The following is a 19,228-nucleotide window of genomic DNA, read 5'->3' as shown; positions in this document are numbered from 1 at the left end:
TGCTTTCCATCCTTACCCCTCCAAAATTTTAAAGCATTTTAGCCAAGTTTCTGGTCAGTGCTCTGTATTGTTAGCTGTGTGATCGCGGCAGTTAATCCCAGTTGCTTCTCAAAAACAAAACATTAAGTGAAGAACAATTGTTAGAATTAGAATATTAGAATTATTAAAATAATTGTGATAAACTGCAATGTATTTAGTTTCAAAATAGAATTTTTAAATTACTATATGAGATAGGAGCCTTGGGATCCTGACATGTTTTTTGAGGTGGAGCAGGTTTAGCTTCTTGAAGCTCAGTTTTATACATTAAGCAAACAGATTTTTTTGGTTTAGTACCCCATTGTAGTCATAAAATTAAGACTTGCCATTTTATGCTTTAAAATTATTTTGTCATAAGCAAATATTCAAATAGACAAATGATATAAAAATAAAATAGGAACTGTCTGTTATAGTTTTTTAATAAAAGTTTTAAAATATGTGCATATTAACTTTAGGTAGTAACCAAATCTTTCAATTTCTCCTTTTTAAATTTGTTTTTACTTCAGTGTGTTTTTCCAAACTATCGCTGCTGTAATTAATAAATTTTTTTAAATTTAAAACTTGAAATATAAAAATAAAAACAGAAAAAATAAAGAAAAACACATTGTCAGGTGTATAGCAGAACTAGGAAAGGAGTCAAAATATGTGATAATAAATTTCCATTTCAAGAATGTACATATAGTAATAAAACACATTGTATTCAAAACTATCCATCTTTGCTTTGTTGTAGGTTTTATTTTGTTCTCTGCTATATACTTTTTACTTTATATATATATAGATTTTTCCCTTTCTTTTCTTTCTTCCACTTCCTCTAAGAAGACTACAGTTAAGCGTGTATCGCTCTCTCTTTGTCACTCTCCCCCATATATAGATAACTCTCTCTGTTTGTATGTATATGTATATGTATATATGTATATATACAAAAACCACACATATCATCTCTACTCAATAACTAATAAGACTCTTAGAGATATGCTTTATTTTTCCACACATAAAACATAAATAACTTGTCTTTATTGAGTCCCTTGAAATTAGTCTTTGATATTGGCTCTTATATGTCCAGTTTTCTATTAGATTCATGTTTATTTGCAACAAAGTCCTGAAAATCTGACAGTTCGTTGAAGGTCCATTTTTTTCTCATTCAATGTTATACTTAATTTTGCTGGATATAACACAACCCTAGTTATTTTGATTGTTGATAAATTATTCTTTTATTGTAGCCACTGACAGGTTTTGTGTGATTCTAATTTTAGCTCTAGCATATTTTAATTGGGGTTTTGTTGTTAATATTGTTGCTGCTGTTGCTCTTGTAAAATTTTCTTTTTGATCTGGAGGTTTTAAAATTTAACAATGATCTTCCTATATATTTTCCTTATAGGATCTCTTTCAGGTGGTGTGCTGTACTTATGTACATAGTTGCAGTCGTGATGTATATTGTTGTTTAGATGTCTGCTTTTTTCTGAGTCATTGCTTATTTGTCTTGGTATAGTTAAATCATTCTGTAAACATAATATTCCAGGAACATCTGAAATCTTACTGTGATGGAAGGGAATGTTCTCTTTTTTTTCAGTTTTCTACAACAATCAAACTCCTGTATTTTGGTTTGTAGCAGTTGAACAAACTATTTAACACAATTAAATTCTTTCACTGTTGTTTGAGGATAATATAGAAAACAATTTGGAAAGATTCTTGAAAAAAATTGCCATACATTTGATTCATTTCTGTGATTCATTTCACCCATTATTGGTGGGCTTCTGCTGTAGAAGTATTTGGCATTTATGAAACTTTTATTTTGTAAATTTTAAATGGTGATTTAGAATTTATCACTTATTCAGTTTTTCTCTTTTTCTTTTCCCTTTTTATTCTATTATTTTTTCTTCTTTGCAGTGAAATAGTTATGAAATATGGAAGGCCCTAAATGATCAACTTATAAAATAAGCATGTCATTTAAAAGAAAAATAGCTCGTACAAATGTTGAAAGAACCATAATTTAAAGGAATTTAAATATTATAGATTTAACTCCATTTTAAAAGTAAGAGACATCTCCACATGAGTTCCCTTGCTCTCTTTTGCAAAATTTCTAATTTCTTGAATATGATTTATCTGGTTGAAGCTAATATATATGTTAACCACATCATAAAGGAAAGTGGTATTGTCTCCTAGTTTCTTTTTCTCTTATTCTTTTTATGTTATTATTTAGAACATCATTTCTAACTTTGTAGGCAATTTTTTTAATGTTCACAATAGTTAACATCCTGGTCTTAATTTCTTAGGCAAAGAGGACAGCTTTCTTCAGAAAGAGCAAAACAAGTAGAGGAATTCCTGCAGCGGAAACATGAAGCTATGCAAAATAAAGCTCGAGCTGAAGGACACCTGGTATGGTATTCACTTAATTTTGAAGTATATAAGTGTTTTAATGTCTTATGTAAATGCTTAAGCTCAAATGGAAGTAGTATGATTAAGAAATGATGCAAAAATAAGGAAATCTAAGTCATCTTGATGTCACCAATTTTCCCAAGTAATATGAATAATACTCTTCCTGCTATATCTTAAATCTATAAAATACTTTAACTATGAAGGTATTCTAGAGTTGCCTTTCTAGGTGAGGGATGAGTCCTCTCCTTATAAGTTCAGGAATGTTAAAGTAGTTCAGTTTTTCTCATAATAAAGTAATGGACTAGAGAAAGAGGAAATGAATGCTCAAGAAGGAAATGTACCTTCTTTTTTCTGCTTTTCCTACCAGTTTTAGTATTGGTAGAGCATATAAAGAAGGATCTCACTTTTTGTTGTTTTTCAGTTATTCCAGTTGTTTGACCTATCATGATTTCGTTTGGGGTTTTCTTAGTAAAAGTACTTGGAGTGGTTTTCCATTCCTTCTCCTATTCCTTTGACAGATGAAGACACTGAGCAAACAAGTTAAGTGATTTGCTCAGATCCACATAGCTAGTATATGTCTATGTACTAGTAAAATCAACAGATTTGAACTCAAGAAGATGGTTTTTCTGACTCCACATCTGGTACTCTTATCTACAGTACTACCTAACTACCCTGACTACTTTTTAACTAACTCTTAATTTTAATTTTGACATCTATGTTTAGACAGTTTTCTACCAGTATCTTTCCAAGTTTAATTGATGTGACTGTTCAAAATTTTCTAGCTTAATTTCATAACTAAATCAAGTTTACGTATTTTTTTAAAATGTAATTTTACCTTGATTTTATTGATGCTTTTATTTTTAATCACATTAACTTCTGAAGTTTTCCTTCTTCCCTCCCCCATACCTAGAGAAGTTTTCCTTCTAATAAAGATTAAAAAGGGAGGAGGGGAAGTCCAACAAAACTAATCTCTACATCAAATGTGTCTGACAATTTATGCAGTATTTTATATTCATGATCCTCCCCTTCTGTTTTGGCAATAATAAGAGGCAAAATATCTGTTCTCTGGGGCCAGACTTGGTCATTATAATTATTTAACATTCTGTTTTAAGTCGTCCTGAGCCATACCTGACCCCTGGACCCAGATGGCTCTGGAAGACAGGTCATCTTGCACATCCCTCCCTTATTTAAATCCAACTCACTTGATTGTCATGACCTCATTTCCTTATTCTTCCAGAAGGAAAGACAAATAATTCTTTCTGTTTACATTGTTGTGGTCACTACATCATTTTCAATATTTTATTTCATAATTATGAGAAGATATATAAACTCTGAGAATCACATTCTTTTTTATTCTACAGAGATCAAGTTAATGAAAAGCCCTAATGTGTGTTAGAGAACTTGGTATCTCTGCTGCTGCATGGCTTTGGACAAGTTAACTTCTTTGTGTGTCAGCTAAGATGAATGTGGTAATTGCCAAGCCATTTGCACTTGTTAACAGAAAATATTATGTTTAATTGTAAAAAGCAAGATATTTCAGAGAGGTCATGTTTCAGCATATATTTCTCTCTTATGTTGTATGTGTTTGTGTGTGTCTGTGTGTGTATTACAATATGAATATATATAATACAAATATGAGTATTACAAGTGTGAGTACATACACATACCTTTTTTAATGCCTAGGATAGTTTTAATTACTGTACAATATTTCCCCTCCAAATACTTTATTGATTAATGACCAAAAATTAGAAAATAATGTTTTATTTATTTTTAATAATAGCTTTTTATTTTTCCAAATATATGCAAAGATAGTCTTCAACATTCACCTTAGCAAAATCTTGTGATGTATATTTTTCTCTCCCACCTTCCTCCCCAGATAGCAAGCAATCCACTATAGATCAAACATGTGCAGTACTTCTAAACATATTTCATATTTGTCATGCTGCACAAGAAAAATCAAATCAAAATAAACAAAAAACAAACAAGCAAACAAACAATAGCACTGCTAAGAAGTGGTGAAATTATTATGCTTTGATCCACATTCAGTCTCCATAGTTCTCTCTCTGGGTGTGGGTGGTTTTATTACAAGTCTATTGGAATTGTCTTGAATCACCTCATTGTTGAGAAGCACCAAGTCCATCACTAACCGATCATCCCATAATCTTGTTATTGCTGTGTACAGTTTCCTTGGTTCTATACATTTCATTTAGCATCAATTCATATGTCTTCCCAGGCTTTTCTGAAATCAGCCGCCTTGTCATTTTTTATAGGACAGTAATATTCCATTACATTCATATACCATAACTTATTCAATTATTCCCTAATTGATGAATATCCACTCCATTTTCAGTAAATAATGCTTTAAAAAAAACAAAACACTTTCTTAATAGTATTTTATTTTTCTCAAAAACATGAAAAGCTAATTTTCAGCATTCACCTTTGCAACCTTGTATTCCAAAATTTTCTCCTTTCCTCCCTCACCTTCCCCCTCCCCAATACAGCAAACAATTTGATATGGGTTAAACATGTGCAGTTCTTCTGAATATACTTCCATATTCATCATGCTGTGCAAGAAAAATCAATCAAAAGGGGGGAATCACAAGAAAAAAAGCAAACAACAAAAAAGGTGAAAAAACTATGCTTTGTTCCATATTCAGTCTGCATAGTTCACTTTCTGGATGTGGATGCTATTTTCTATCCCAAGACTATCACAATTGCCTTAAATCATTGAATTTTTTTTTTAAAAAGAGCCAAGTTTATTACAGTTGATCATCATGTAATCTTCTTACTGTGTGCACTGTTCTCCTGGTTCTGCTCACTTCACTCAGCATCATCAGTTCATTTAAGTCTTTCCAGGCTTTTCTGCAATCAGCCTGTTCATCATTTCTTATAGAACAATAATATTACATTACATTCATATATCATAACTTATTCAGCCATTCCCTAACTTATGGACATCCACTCAGTTTCCAGCTCCTTGCCACTACAAAAAGGGCTGCTACAAACAAAAAAAAAAATCACTTTCTTTAGCACAATAAATTGCTAACATGTAGGACCTTTATAGCTTTGGTAATAGGAGGTTAACACTATATGTTTTCCAAATAAGAAAGATTACTTTTAATACTTATCAAATTAAGGTTATTTTAGATTCTTGTTTGTCCTTTTACCTTCTTTATTCATTTTTTTCATTTAGCCAATACTTGTTGAGCTCCAGCTATGTATATGATGCTCTGAAAGACACTATGAAGACATATGAAAAAAAAGAAAGAATTTTAGATAACTCTGAAGCCCTTTGGATTCTGTGACATTTCAGTCTGTTCTCTTACTCTGTGATCTTTCTTTCTCTTTTGTGGGCTCAACTCACTTTTGTTATTCCTGTCTCTTAAAAAGTATGGATGGACTTCAAAATTATTTCCTTGGCTTTTTTTCCTTTCTCTTGGGTTATTGAATTTTTCATCATCACATCCACTCTTGTGATTTCTTGATCCTAAGTAAATGACATCCAGTTCCCTGTCTCTACCCCTGCGTTCCTCCCAGAACTTGAGGTATTTCCAACCACTTGTTAATTCTCAGCAGTTCAATTTAAAAAGTATTAATTAAGTCCTAAAGATTTCTTCAATATATTCTGATATAGTTTGGCAGAACCACATAGCTATATGTTGGCTAAGTAGGTCATTTGAAATAATATAACTGAAGTGACTGAGAAAGTTGTGAATTTCATTCATTTCAATGAGTCTTTTGACTTTAGCGACTAGCAAAAATTCTAGGATCCACTTTTGTATTAATATTTATGTTCTCCTACAATTCAGTTATTTATTTTCTTTATGACTTCAGATGCTCTGCAATTTGGAGCATATAAGTTCAATACTGATATTGATTTGTTGTCTTAAGTTTCTTTCAGCATAATATAAATTTCTTTTTAAAAACAAAATTAAGTCCCTATAAGGTACCAATACTAGGTATTGATGATAAAAAAGAAAAAATCCCTCATCATGAAGCTTTCTAGAGGGTGCAGCATGTACACATATTAGTAAATATTTCCATTTAGATGTCCCATTGATATTCAAAATTAGCACATCCAAAATTAAACTTATCTCTACCTATATCCCTTCCAAAAGAAAACCTATCTTTAGATTTCATATATTTTGTATATATCTGGAATATGCAGACAATCTCTCACATTATCCCTTGTCCTCATAAAGTAACTGCCTTATCTTCCTCTCCCTATCCTTTCTTTGTCAACATCTCTTTATAGCCTTTATATCTTTATTAATAAGGTATTATAGCCTGCTCATACTTAGCATCTGTCATTATTGTCTAAATGACCTCCAACTTTAATTCTTTGAATATTTTTATCCCACATACTGTCAACCATACAAAAGATTATTAAGAAGGTTGACTTTGGTTTCCTGGAGAAGCTTGGGATCATTACAAGCACTATGTATTTTCCAAAGGCAATATAGCTCACTCTCATTCAGCTTCAGGATCATCTTTTTTGGTTACATTGTCTGCACAAAATTCATGCTTTTTAAAATTAGCCCTAGATAGTTGTCCACTCAGATATTGTAGTCCAAACTTTAGCATCTTCATTCATTGATTTTTCTTTTGAGTGATGATGCACCTCATTTTAGGAGGCTCTGCAGTGGTCTTGAGTCTGATTTAATAACCACAATATCTACAAACAAGAACATCTGGAAGATTTCTATAGCAAATCCCTCTTCCTTTTTGAATCTCTTTTAACTATTCTCCATGACAACTGTGAACTCCTTGGATAAACATGCATCCCTTTGTACTTCTCTTAGAGTTATTAAACAGCTATCTATTAACGTCTTTCAAGCATCTCATATAATTTTGACAAATTCATTGGAGACACATGAGTAGAAGAAAGCCTTTAAGGAAGTTTCTCTTGTGAATCCAGTGCTTTTTAAAAATAAGCATAGGGTGATCTTATATTATTTAGAGAAAATGGCAAGTTTATGGCACTGAACTAGATTTAGCAAGTCCTCAAAAATTAGAAATAATCTTTTGCTGTTGCTGTGCTTTTCCAAAAGAATAGAATCCTCTAGAGCTTGAATTTCACTGGCATAGCATCTTTCAGAATTCATAATTACTAAAAATAGATTAAATAACATCTCCCGAAATAAAGTGCATTATTTAGGACTTGGAACTTACTTTATTGTCATTATCATTGTTTTTCTGTTAATTGAGATGCATTTTTATTGACTTACTCTTTAGCATGCTGTTTTTAAAAATCAGTGTTTTGTTTCTATATGGACCAATTTCTGCAGATAAAACTATATAAAAGGTAACTGACTCTGAAATCAGAAGATCTGGGTTTAAATCTTGTCTTTAATACTATCTGTATAACTGTGGACAGCCTCATATAACTTAAGGGCTACAGAGAGCCTATTGATAAAGTGAGAGATTGGACTCAATGGCCTCCAAAACTCTCTTCCAGCTTTTTTAGATACTGTGACTTTTGTACTAAAAATGTCAGTATGGATTGTTGAACAGGTTTTTAAGTCAAATGGTTTTTGAACTCCTGGTATTGTATTTAGAACCACTTTATGGTCAGCAAGTGTTTATGACTACTTTAAAGTTATACTTTTATTCAATAATGTTTTAGCCTCCTAGCATAACAATTTTGAGAAGAGGAAACACTGATTAAAATGTATGAATTATGCTATGGTTGTTTAAAAATTAAAGTATTCTTAAGTCAGGAGTCACAATCTTTTAGCAGCAAAGAGCTATATTTATTTTCCTGAAAGGGATTAAAGGCAAGGTGGTAATGGCAGTTGAAGTCATTAAGCAATAATATGCCAATTCAGTGGAGCCAGAGAGAATATTTCAATTGACTGTATTATCTGCTAAAAAAAATACTGAAAAAACAAAGAGAATGGCATGATAGCAGCAATAATCTTAAAGATGTACTTTTAGGATGCTGGAGTGTTCAGATCTACTGTTTGGGAATATATAGTCACATCTCTTGAAACTAAAAAATACTAATTAATGTTAGAAGTAATGTAAAACAACAGGTTTTGTTTATACTTTTATTAAAGAAGATAATTTGTTAGTTTATCCTTTGTGACTTAACAGAAGAAACTATTCCCATATCTTAATCTTGAACTATACTAATTCTTATTTTTCATACTATAGCTGTTAGGAATGGGGAAAAAATTTTTGTTGATGTTACTTTGTTTTCCCTGGATCCATCAATAAGAGTTTCTGGCATTTCCTTTTGTCTTTTTCAGTTCATTTTGAGAAGCATTTATCTTTTCAAAAGCAGCCACCTTGCTCCCAATATTCTTAATATCCCATTTGCTGCCCCCTCCCCAATTCCATAAGAAAAAGAGTCTTTTGAAGCTAAGTACCTTCAGCCTAACTTTTTGATGCCATTTTAAACACTGCATAGTATTGTCTCCCAACTTTTTCTCAGCTATTCATTTATGTCCACCAGTTGTCTATTACAGTCATTCAGGGCATCCAGTATATTTTCCTATTTCTGCTGTTACTCCTATAAAATGATCATAGTATATTGTTTTTTTCTGGGGCACAAGATAAATGGAACAACAGAAGCAAAGAAACATGAAAAAGGCAGTTGTTGGGATCAACCTGTATCTGTTAAAAAACTGCTTTTTCATTCATCTTACTTTATCCTTATGCATTATAATTTGTTTAATTCACCAAGGCTAGGCATCCATTAAAGGAAAGGTTCTGTTTAAAATGGGTTTTTGATTCTTGCTCATTCATAAATATTCTGTCAGCCTTATCTGCTGTAACTGGACAATTTTGCCTAACTTGATTTTGGTAAGGGAAATGTATTCCTGCCTAGGATAGAGGCAGGTAATGTTGGAAAGTAAATATTGAAAAAAAGGGAATGCATCACTAAAACTATTTCACTTGTATTTCAGGGAATAAGACTTGAATGCCTTTGTACTGTTTACATACAATTAAAATGACAAGTAAGAATATGTGTGAAATATATTTTGAAGATTTATGCTTTGAGATTAATTGCCATTACATGTTTTCAATTAAAATTTTTCAATATAAGTAAAAGATATTTGTCAAGGGGCATTGTTAGAACTAGAAATGATCCTTACTTAGATTAAAAAAGTAATAAACAACTAGCTATTCCTATATAAGATGGGTGACATGGCCCCATTCATTTTTGAACTTAGTACATTAAATGATAAACAGGGTACCCTGCAAAACCTGACAGCTATGTCTGGAGGGAGGCCCAGTTCTTCAAGAGGAGGGAAACCAAGAAACAAGGAGGAAGAGGTATGCTTCCTGCATGTTCGCTACCTCCATCATCTAGCCACACTTTGAGTTTATTGACTTCTTTTCCTGCATGGTTTAACAAATATTGGAGGCTTTTTAAGTCTTTAGGGAATATTAATATAGTCAGGCTGATATATCTCATAATTATTCTTTATAAGAACTTTATCACTCATATGATTTTTTTAATTTGCTTTCAACAAAAGGAAGAACTCCTGAAGCTGTTTTTTTTTTTTTTTCTTCACCCAGGCAATATCTAATAAAATTACTTTCAGAGGAAGTCTGCTGAAATGAGTTTTTAAATTGACTGCTAATTTTGCACTCCCATTAACCCTTTCCAAATAATCTTGTGCTTTCTCTCTATTCTTCTGTTGTTCAAATTCATACATTTGCTCAGTTTTTAAAAATCATAATTCTCATATATTGTTTTTTCCCTAAGTGAAAATTATTTTTTTGTTCTGATAGGAGTACTTGGCAAGATTAAGGCAAATAAGACTTCAAAACTTCAATGAACGTCAACAAATTAAAGCCAAACTTCGTGGTGAAAAAGTAGGTTGAAAACTATTATTTTCCTTTTCTTTCAGTAATTGAGAGGATATTGTAAATAGGGGAAAGGAAAACTTTTGTTTTGTGTCAAAAATAAGACCTGACATAAAACAGAATGAAACAGGTAGAACAGATTCCTTTGCAAAGGATTTAAGAAATGATCAATTATGTAAATAGAAATGAAGATTGAAATGCATGTTTGTTTTTCTCCCCCAGGAATTTTGAGAGAAAATTAGATTAGATTATTGAATAAGGAGTTAAAACGGTTTTTTTCTTTCTTTCACATTTTATTGGGGATTTTTTGATCAAATGTATAAGAAGGTGGCCAACATAAGAAATATCATTTTGGAGAAGAGTCAGTTAAGAGAAAAAAAAACAGCATTTAAATGCCTTCCAATTTTATACTATTGGCCATCTATCACACATAGCACTTCTCAGAATTCGTGTTCTAATTCAGAACAATGTAACCTTTCTGGCTTTCTTGTTCATATGCTAATTTATTTTATAGAATGATCCTGATGAATTCAAAGGGCAAGAAGAGGATGAAGAAATAGAAATTAGACGCAAAAAAATAGAAACACTAAAGGTAATTAAGCTTGAAGTGATTAACACTTGCCAAAGAAACCAAGTGAATTTTAGGAATTGAGATGGGAAATACAGTTTTCTGATTCTATGCCTTCCACCAAATCAAGAGTTGCCTATCTGTTCTTTCTCCCCCTTTACTCTCCCTCCCTCCCTTCTCTAATTCTCCCCTTTCCCCTTCCCTTCTTCCTCCCCTTCCTTCCTTTTTTCCCTTCTTTTCTCCCTCCCTTCCTTTTTCCTCTCCTTGTAGAGGGCCAGAACTGTGGAAAAGTATGCATGAAACAAGGTGTTAACTCAGTAGAATTGATGACATAATGGTTCTGTAATTCACATATATCTAGTATGATATAATGACATAATCACTTTAGTTTGGTATAGTGATATAGTCATTCTAGTTTGATACAATGATAAACTCACTCTAGATTGGCTTATACTCGGTATTCTACAATGATACCATTGTAATAGGGTAGTTAAACTGGGGACAAAGTCAGACTCAGGAGGAGACTGGTTGAGACTGACAGACTGCTGGAGGAGACTGGGTCAGACTGAGACTGGATCAGACTATGACAGAAAGCTAGCCTGAACATTACATTTTGGTGCTGGAACATGGATGTAAGGATCTATACTCATCAATCGACTGACAATCATGAGTTCAGTGGAGAAGTCCCCTGTGACCCAGAAATAGGGCGAGTATAAAAATAGACAAGCAGGAAAATTTCGGTACGGGCTAAACTAGTCATTTTTATTTTTTTAACTGAAATGGGGCAAATACTAAGAAAAGTGTCTCCCCCACCCTAAGGGAAGTATGTAGAATGCATAGTTAGGTTAATAAAGAAGCAAGATTTGTCAGTAACTTGGAAGCAGATCACTGGACTCTTAAATATATTAGAGTGCACGTTTCCTTGGCTATCTAAGGAAGAAAAATTAGAGCCAGATATGTGGGAAATAATGGGAGAGCAACTAATTGAATATTACGAAGCTATGGGTCCTGATTCAATTCCTGAGGAAACATTTCTTATGTACAACATAATACAATTGGCTTTAAAGAATCCCACAAGTTCTAACAAAGCAGCTGAAAAACATGGAGAATTGGACTAATTCTGTGCTGATGAACTTAAGGGGTGTGTTCCTTCTCACTTTCTCATCTCAGTTATACTCGAGCAGGCGCCATTAGGGCATTCCCCATCTCATGACCTTCCCCCCTCAATTTTCCTTCATGGGTGGAGGAAGGAAGGGGAAGAGAGAAGGACAGTGACATCATCAGCATCCCCCATGAAGCAGATTTGTCCACTCCCTATGACACAATTACAAAGGGCACTAATTAAAGCTAAAAGTGAAGGACAGGATATATCTGATTTACAAATAGAAATGTACCCTGTTATTGAAGAGTTTGACTCTTCAGGTCAAGAAAAAAGAAAATACACTCTGTTTAATCTGGAAATTATCAAAGATCTGAAAAAGGCTTGCACTCTTTAGGGGTTTTAGGGGGTAAACTAACATCCTAGTCATTACTACAGGTAGACAATGTGTGACTTACAACTCACGAGAAGTAGTAGCATCAGGTTACTGATAACAGACTCCTGATATTCTTGATTGCAGCAGTTATAGCTGACTGACCTACGCTACTATCTATATAAATGGCATACCATTAGAAGGATTGGTAACACAGGTGCAGATTGTTAACAGACTCCTGATAGGCAAACTGGTGATATTTACCCAGATTTTGACTCCCAACAACAGAATCCAGGAATATTCTTGACTGCAGCAGTTATAGCTGACTGACTTATACTACTATCTATATAAATGGCATACCATTAGATTGGTAACACAGGTGCAGATCGTATAATCATTAGAAGTGCCAGTTAGCTCAGTCTTTGACCAAAGATTAAGGCAGCCATGTCTGGCATAAGAGGATCAATTAGCAGCTGAAATTAGTGCTACCCCTTTGAGATGGACATTTGAAGGGGAATCAGGAGCTTTTATTCCTTTTATAGTTGAGTCTTTTTCAGTTCATATTCAGACATGACTAGTCAGCCGATAAGTTAAGTCCTTGGAATTCCCCTGTATTTGTTGTAAAAAAAAAAAAAAAAAGGAATCTGGAAATTGGAGGATGTTGACTGATTTAAGAAAAGTAAATGAATAGATGGAAACTATGAGAACGCTTCATTCTGGACTTCAGCCTAGAGAATGGCCTCTTTGGGTTATAGACATTAAGGTTTGTTTCTATTCTATCCCTCTGGGTAAGGAAGATATGATAAGATTTGCCTTTTCAGTACTTAATGTTAGTTTAGCTGAGCCTTATAAAAGATATGAATGGACGGTTTTGCCATAGGAAATGAAAAATTGCCTTACTATGTGTCAAATGTATGTGGCTGCTGCTCTTGCTCCAGTAAGAAAAGCATTTCCAAAAGTTATGTTGTTATGTTACATGGGTGCTATCTTGGGGTGTGCACCTGAGGAGCAAATGTTAGAAGCATGTCTACAAAACACTAAGGAACTACAAATTGCATATAGCTCCAGAAAAAATTCAAAGGCACATTCCTTTTCAATATTTAGGATATGAAGTTTATCCTAAGGTGCTTATAGTATAAAAGTTTTTTTTAAGAACAGAGAAGTTAAAAGCTTTAAATGACTTTCAGAAATTGATAGGAGATATCCAATGGATGCGGCCAGTGTTAGGCTTAACTACCTATCAGTTACAACAATTATATGACATTTTAAGGTGAGACAATGGTTTAAACTCACCATGCTAGCTTACAAAAAAAGCTCAAGAGGCTTTGAGAGAAATTGAACTGGCTTTATCTAATATGGTTGAAAGAGTCACTCAAAAACCCTTGGAAATATCAGTTTTTGTATAAAAGAAGCACCCACAGAAGTCCTTCATTAAGGAGACAGTGTGATAGAGTGGGTGAACCTCCCAGCATGACTAGAACAAAGCCTTAGGCCTTACCCAGTGCTTGTAGCTAGAATTTTATTAAAGGCTGTTAAGCGAGCAGTATAATTACCTGGGGTAAGACCTGACAAGATAATACTCCTTTTATACCAATGGACAAATTCATGTATGCTGTGAAACCATCCCAGAGTGGCAGATTTTATTGGCCATGGGTCCATATTTTACACACGGGGTCTCCATTAAAGATAACCCGGCTTTTACATAATTGGTAATGGATTTTTGAAGAAAAGATTTCTAAGGTTTCTCTTAAAAAATCCAACTACTTTTATAGATGCATCCAAACATAACATTTGTGCTGTATGCTCTCATGACTTAACTATAAAGAGAGTAATCAGAACTCCTTTTCAGTCTACTCAGCAAAATGAATTGTACGCAATCATTCTATCTCTTATTATCCAGGAGGTAATATCTGATTCGGCCTGTTTAGTAGTGGTATAAAGAATTGCCACAACCAAATAAAATTTGTAGCTTCTAATATATATCAGCTCTTTAAGGAACTTCAAGAGCAAGTGAGAAAGCATCCAGGTTAGATTTATATCTTGCATGTCCATTCTCATAGTGACTTCCAGGTCCTATTTTTTATGCAAATTCAAAAAGCAGATAGCCTTCTAACCATTTTGGCCAATACTCCTTTATTTTAGGCAGCCCAAGTATCTCATTATAAATACCATCAGGCTGCTTGAACTTTACGTTTGCAATTTGGGATAACAGAGAGGAAGCTAGGAGCATAGTAAAAGCCTATACAGCAGGGGGTCCTCAAACTACAGCTCACGGCCAGATGCGGCAGCTGAGGACAATTATCCCCCTCACTCAGGGTTATGAAGTTTATTTAAAGGCTCACAAAACAAAGTTTTTGTTTTTACTATAGTTTTTTAGGACTCTACTGTACAGCTTGCCTTCCTTTCCACGGTCCCTCCAGGGTTTGAGACTCAATGAAATTTGGCAAATGGATGTGACCCATTATAAATCTTTTGATCGCCTGTCTTTTATCCACGTTGTAGTAGACACCTTTTCAACATTTATTTTTGCAATACCTGAAGCAAAAGAGTCAGCCGAAGTGGTCACTGAATTCCTTACATAAGCTTTTGCAATTATGGGTGTGCCACAAGCAATAAAAACAGGTAATGGACCTGCATATACTTCTAAACATTTTGCACACTTTTGTGCATTGTATCATAATGACATATCTTTTAATCCTCAAGGACAGGCTATAATAGAGAGGAGAAACAGATATCAAGGTGCTCCTCTAAAAACAAAAGAAAGGGGGAAGAACAGGTAACCCTAGAGAACTTCTGAATTTAGTTCTTTATACTATTAAGTTTTTGATAAAGATTCACTGGCTCCACAGACAGGTTTTATAACCCACCGGAAGGGCAGTGTCCAGTGCAAGTAGCAAGTGATGTGAAAAGATCCAGAAAGTGGTGAACGGGAGGGACCAGATAGGTTAACTGTAATATTCTCTTTAAAATGTAATGTTCTCTTTTTTCAGTTTTCTTGAGGTCTCTGGAGGCAGCCTTCTTTCAGTTCAGTAATCACCACAGGACTTTTTAACAGGGGTTAAAGTCCAAATCCTTTATTGTCTCCTTCAAAGTCTTATCTCCTTCACCTGGGGCTTGGCTAGTTTTCTGGAGGCCTTCTGGATCTTGGTTTCAGTGGAGAAGGGAAGGAGGAGAGCCTGCCACTACTTCTCTGTCTTCCCTACTTCTGATTCTGGCTGAGTTTGTCTGAGCTTATGTGGTCTCTTATCAAAAGTGTGAATCTTGCAGAATTATAGTAAGTACTAAACACATGTACTGAACTAGAGAACTGTTTAAGCACCATGCTAAATAACCATTGTCTCTATCAATTCCACTTACTTAGCACCTTATTTCAAGTTCTGGCCCACAATATCTCCCGCTTTCTTTTGTTTTTAGAATATAGGTGGTCATGACCTCCCTGACTTTTCAAGGAGGTGATCACGCCTTCCCTGACTGCTCAAAAAAGGAATAAAAACACCATAAAAGGAGGTGATCACGCCCTCCCTGACTTCTCAGGAAGGGAGATGAAAACACCAAAGGAAATGGGAAATCAAATCAAACAAGCAGTTTTCTGAAGGGTCTCACTCTTAAAACAAGTATACATAAATCCATCAATATGGGAGGTATTACACATAATTACATAAATTACATAAGAACATAGTTACATAACACAGGCTAGTAGTGATATAACAAATAACATGAATCAACAGAATTATACATGTCCATAAGTCCTAGAAATAGTCTAAAAGGAATCTATTGTCCATTACTTCATGTGCCAGGAATCCAATAATTCCTGCAAGTTTTGAAGTCCTGCAATAGTCTCATCTTATGTTAGGGAATCCCAATGATTCCTGCTGGTTTCAAGTCTTGCAACAATCTTTATCAACAATTTTTCTAATCAGGGAATCCAGCGATTCCTGCTGGTTTTAAAGTTCTTTAACAGTCTCATTATTGCCATGGTATTTCAGTGTCAGATGTTTCTTAGGTCTTCTTTGTTTTGAGGGTTTTTTTTGGCTTTTTCTGTCTCTCTCCAGGTGCTCGTTGGTATCCATCTGATTACTTCTCCAATTGTAGAAATACAAGCAAACCCTTTCTCCCAAGCAGTTAACCTATCTAGTCCCTTCTATTTACCACTTTCTAAATTTCTCCACATTGCCTGGAGATTATATTGGAGCTGCTTGCACTAGACACTGCCCTTCTGTTGAGTTAAAAAAGCCTGTATTCTCTCTAATTGTAATCCCTTTTTGCCATCTGAGTGCTTTTCTGCTGATTAATCACATCAGAGTGTTCAACTTCTAAAGATTCTCTGGATGTAACTTCGGCTGCCATCATGCCCCACCTCTCTTTTGTATATCTTGGAGCTGGCCCCACCTGTCATTTCCCTGCGTCAATCTACATTCTGAGGCCCAGTGGAAGCCCTTATGGCATTTTGGACATAGGGTTTTAGGTCTTCTCTCACCCTGTCTTCTATCTCTATACCTACATTGGGCTCTCAGATGTCCAATTTTTCCGCACTGAAAGCATCGTCAAGTCTCTCTAGAAGTCCCTTGCCAAGAGGGACCCTGTTTTCCCATGTTCATCATAGTCTAGGTATAATAATCATTTGTGCCCACTGTGGCACAGCGTATTATGATCTCCTTTAAAGAAGCATCTTTGTGTGATCCCCATATAATTCTTCTAGAAGCCTCATTAGCATTTTCCTTAGCCAGTTGTCTTATTATTCTTGTAATTGCATTTTCTCCAATGGTTCTTGTGACAGCTGTTTACAAACATCCCACAAAATCAGCAAAAAGTTCATTGGGACCTTGCTGTATTTTTGTGAAGGCTTCCCCTCCATCTTTTCCTGACAGGGAGCACCAAGCTTTGATTGCAGCAGCAGCAATTTGCTCATACACTGTTTTGAGGTAATTAATTTGTGTTGAATTGTCTGTGTACTGACCCTCACTTGCTAATTGGTGAAAAGTGACTTGTATATTAACCCCGGTTTGCTTATTGCATTGGGCTTGAATTCTACATAATTTATGATATTTCTAAAGCCACAAGTTTTGTCCAGGTTCTAAACATGTCCTTGCTATGGATTTCCAGTTACTCAGGGTTAAAATAGCATAAGCCAAATTCTCTAGTAACATCTTAACATAAGATGATGCTGCCCCATAAAAAATACAACCCTTTTTCAAATCCTTAATTTTTTCCAGATTGAAAGGAGTATCTTCTCCTTTGTTGACCTAAAGAGTCAAGCTCTTCAATCATAGGGTATGCATTTATTAAATCAGATATATCCTATCCTTCATTTTTAGCTTTAATTAATGCCTTTTGTAATCTTGTCAGCTTGCTTCATAGGTGATACTGATTGTATTACGGCCCTTCTCTTCCCTCCACCCATGAATGATTAATTGAGGGAAGTAGGTCAGGGGATGGGAAATGCTCCTGCTGTGAAGTGCCACATTCAAAATTATACTTAACTCCATTCTTATCTGATTCTTCATCCTTTTCACCCAGTTTATCTGGCTCCTCCCCGTCCTGTTCTTTCTTCTTTTTTCTTATTCTAATACTTAAATAATTTCTTAAAGCCAGTTGTATTAAATTATATGTATAAAGTGTTTCTTTGGAAATTGAGTCAGGTCCATTATCACTGTAGTATTGACATAATTGCTCTCCTAATTTCTACTCGTCTGGATTCAATTCTTTTTCCTTAGAGAACCAAGGAGATGTGTAACTGTACTGTTTCTAAAAGTTCAATGATCTATTCCCAAATTACAATTAATTAAGCCTTATGATTTTTTATCAGTCTGACTAAGCTTTCGTCACATTTTCCTTTCAGGAGAGAAATCTCTTTTCTAAACATATGTCCCATTTAGCTGAAATACTACTGTAAGCCCTTAACAAAATTTCCTTGTCTATTTTTGTACTGACCCTAATTTCTGGGTCACAGATGAAGGTACTCAGTCCCATGTTCTGGCATCAAAATGTAGTATTTTCTTTAAAATGTAATGTTCTCTGTTGAGGTTTTCTTGGGGTCTCTGGAGGCAGCCTTCTTTCAGTTCAGTAATCACCACAGGACTTTTTAACAGGGGTTAAAGTCTAAATCCTTTATTGTCTCCTTCAAAGTCTTATCTCCTTCACCTGGGGCTTGGCTAGTTTTCTGGAGGCCTTCTGGATCTTGGTTTCAGTGGAGAAGGGAAGGAGGAGAGCCTGCCACTACTTCTCTGTCTTCCCTACTTCTGATTCTGCTAAGTTTGTCTGAGTTTATATGCTCTCTTATCAAAGGTGTGAATCTTGTAGAACTATGGTAAGTACTAAACACATATACTGAACTAGAGAACTGTTAAGCACCATGCTAAACAACCATTTATTCTATCAATTCCACTGACTTAGTACCTTGTTTCAAGTTCTGGCCCATAACAGTTAACTGCCTGGGGAGAGGGTTTGCTTGTATCTCTATAGATGGAAAAGGAATTAGATGGATGCCAAAGGGCCGTATCTGCCTTGTTCCTTGGAGAGAGATGGAAAAGACACTTGAAACGAAGAAGACCCAAGAAACATCAGGTGGTTCTATCACTGATTGTGCCTACCACTGAAAGAGTATGGCAGTTATGGCAATTGACTCGTGAACATCAAAAAATTATTGATAAGACTGTTGCAGGACTTTAAAACCTGCAGGAATCATTCCCTGAGACATGATGAGACTGTTGTAGGACTTCAAAATCTTCAGGAATCATTAGATTCCCTGACACATAACGTAATGTACAATAGAGTGGTTTTGGACTATCAGCTGCTGAGGATGTATGTGTGATTATTATTTCTATACCCTCCTTCTAAGACTTATGGACATGTATAATTTTTTATGTTGATTCATGTTATTTGTTATATCACTACTAGCCTGTGTCATATTATTGTGTGTTTGTGTAATACTTTGCATGCTGATGGATTTATGTATACC

At 34.6% G+C, this 19,228-nt stretch overlaps 1 protein-coding gene across 8 annotated transcripts in view; it reads left to right on the top strand.

Annotated features, from left to right (window-relative positions):
• The window catches only part of NEK1 (NIMA related kinase 1), a 155,588-nt gene that overhangs the window by 82,637 nt on the left and 53,723 nt on the right, over window positions 1–19,228 (top strand). For 6 of the 8 annotated variants that reach the window (XM_051966366.1, XM_051966365.1, XM_051966373.1 and 3 more), the window contains 4 exons: window positions 2,310–2,412; window positions 9,610–9,693; window positions 10,156–10,239; window positions 10,745–10,822. In XM_051966366.1, the coding sequence (XP_051822326.1) occupies window positions 2,310–2,412; window positions 9,610–9,693; window positions 10,156–10,239; window positions 10,745–10,822 (349 nt within the window). The remainder of the gene's footprint in view (window positions 1–2,309; window positions 2,413–9,609; window positions 9,694–10,155; window positions 10,240–10,744; window positions 10,823–19,228) is intronic. The other 2 variants (XM_051966368.1, XM_051966372.1) reach the window with 1 other exon arrangement.

The sequence above is a fragment of the Antechinus flavipes genome, chromosome 6, assembly GCF_016432865.1.
Source record: "Antechinus flavipes isolate AdamAnt ecotype Samford, QLD, Australia chromosome 6, AdamAnt_v2, whole genome shotgun sequence".
Lineage (NCBI taxonomy): Eukaryota > Metazoa > Chordata > Mammalia > Dasyuromorphia > Dasyuridae > Antechinus > Antechinus flavipes.
Note: the sequence above shows the minus strand (reverse complement) of the source record. Positions and strands in the feature narration are given on the sequence as shown.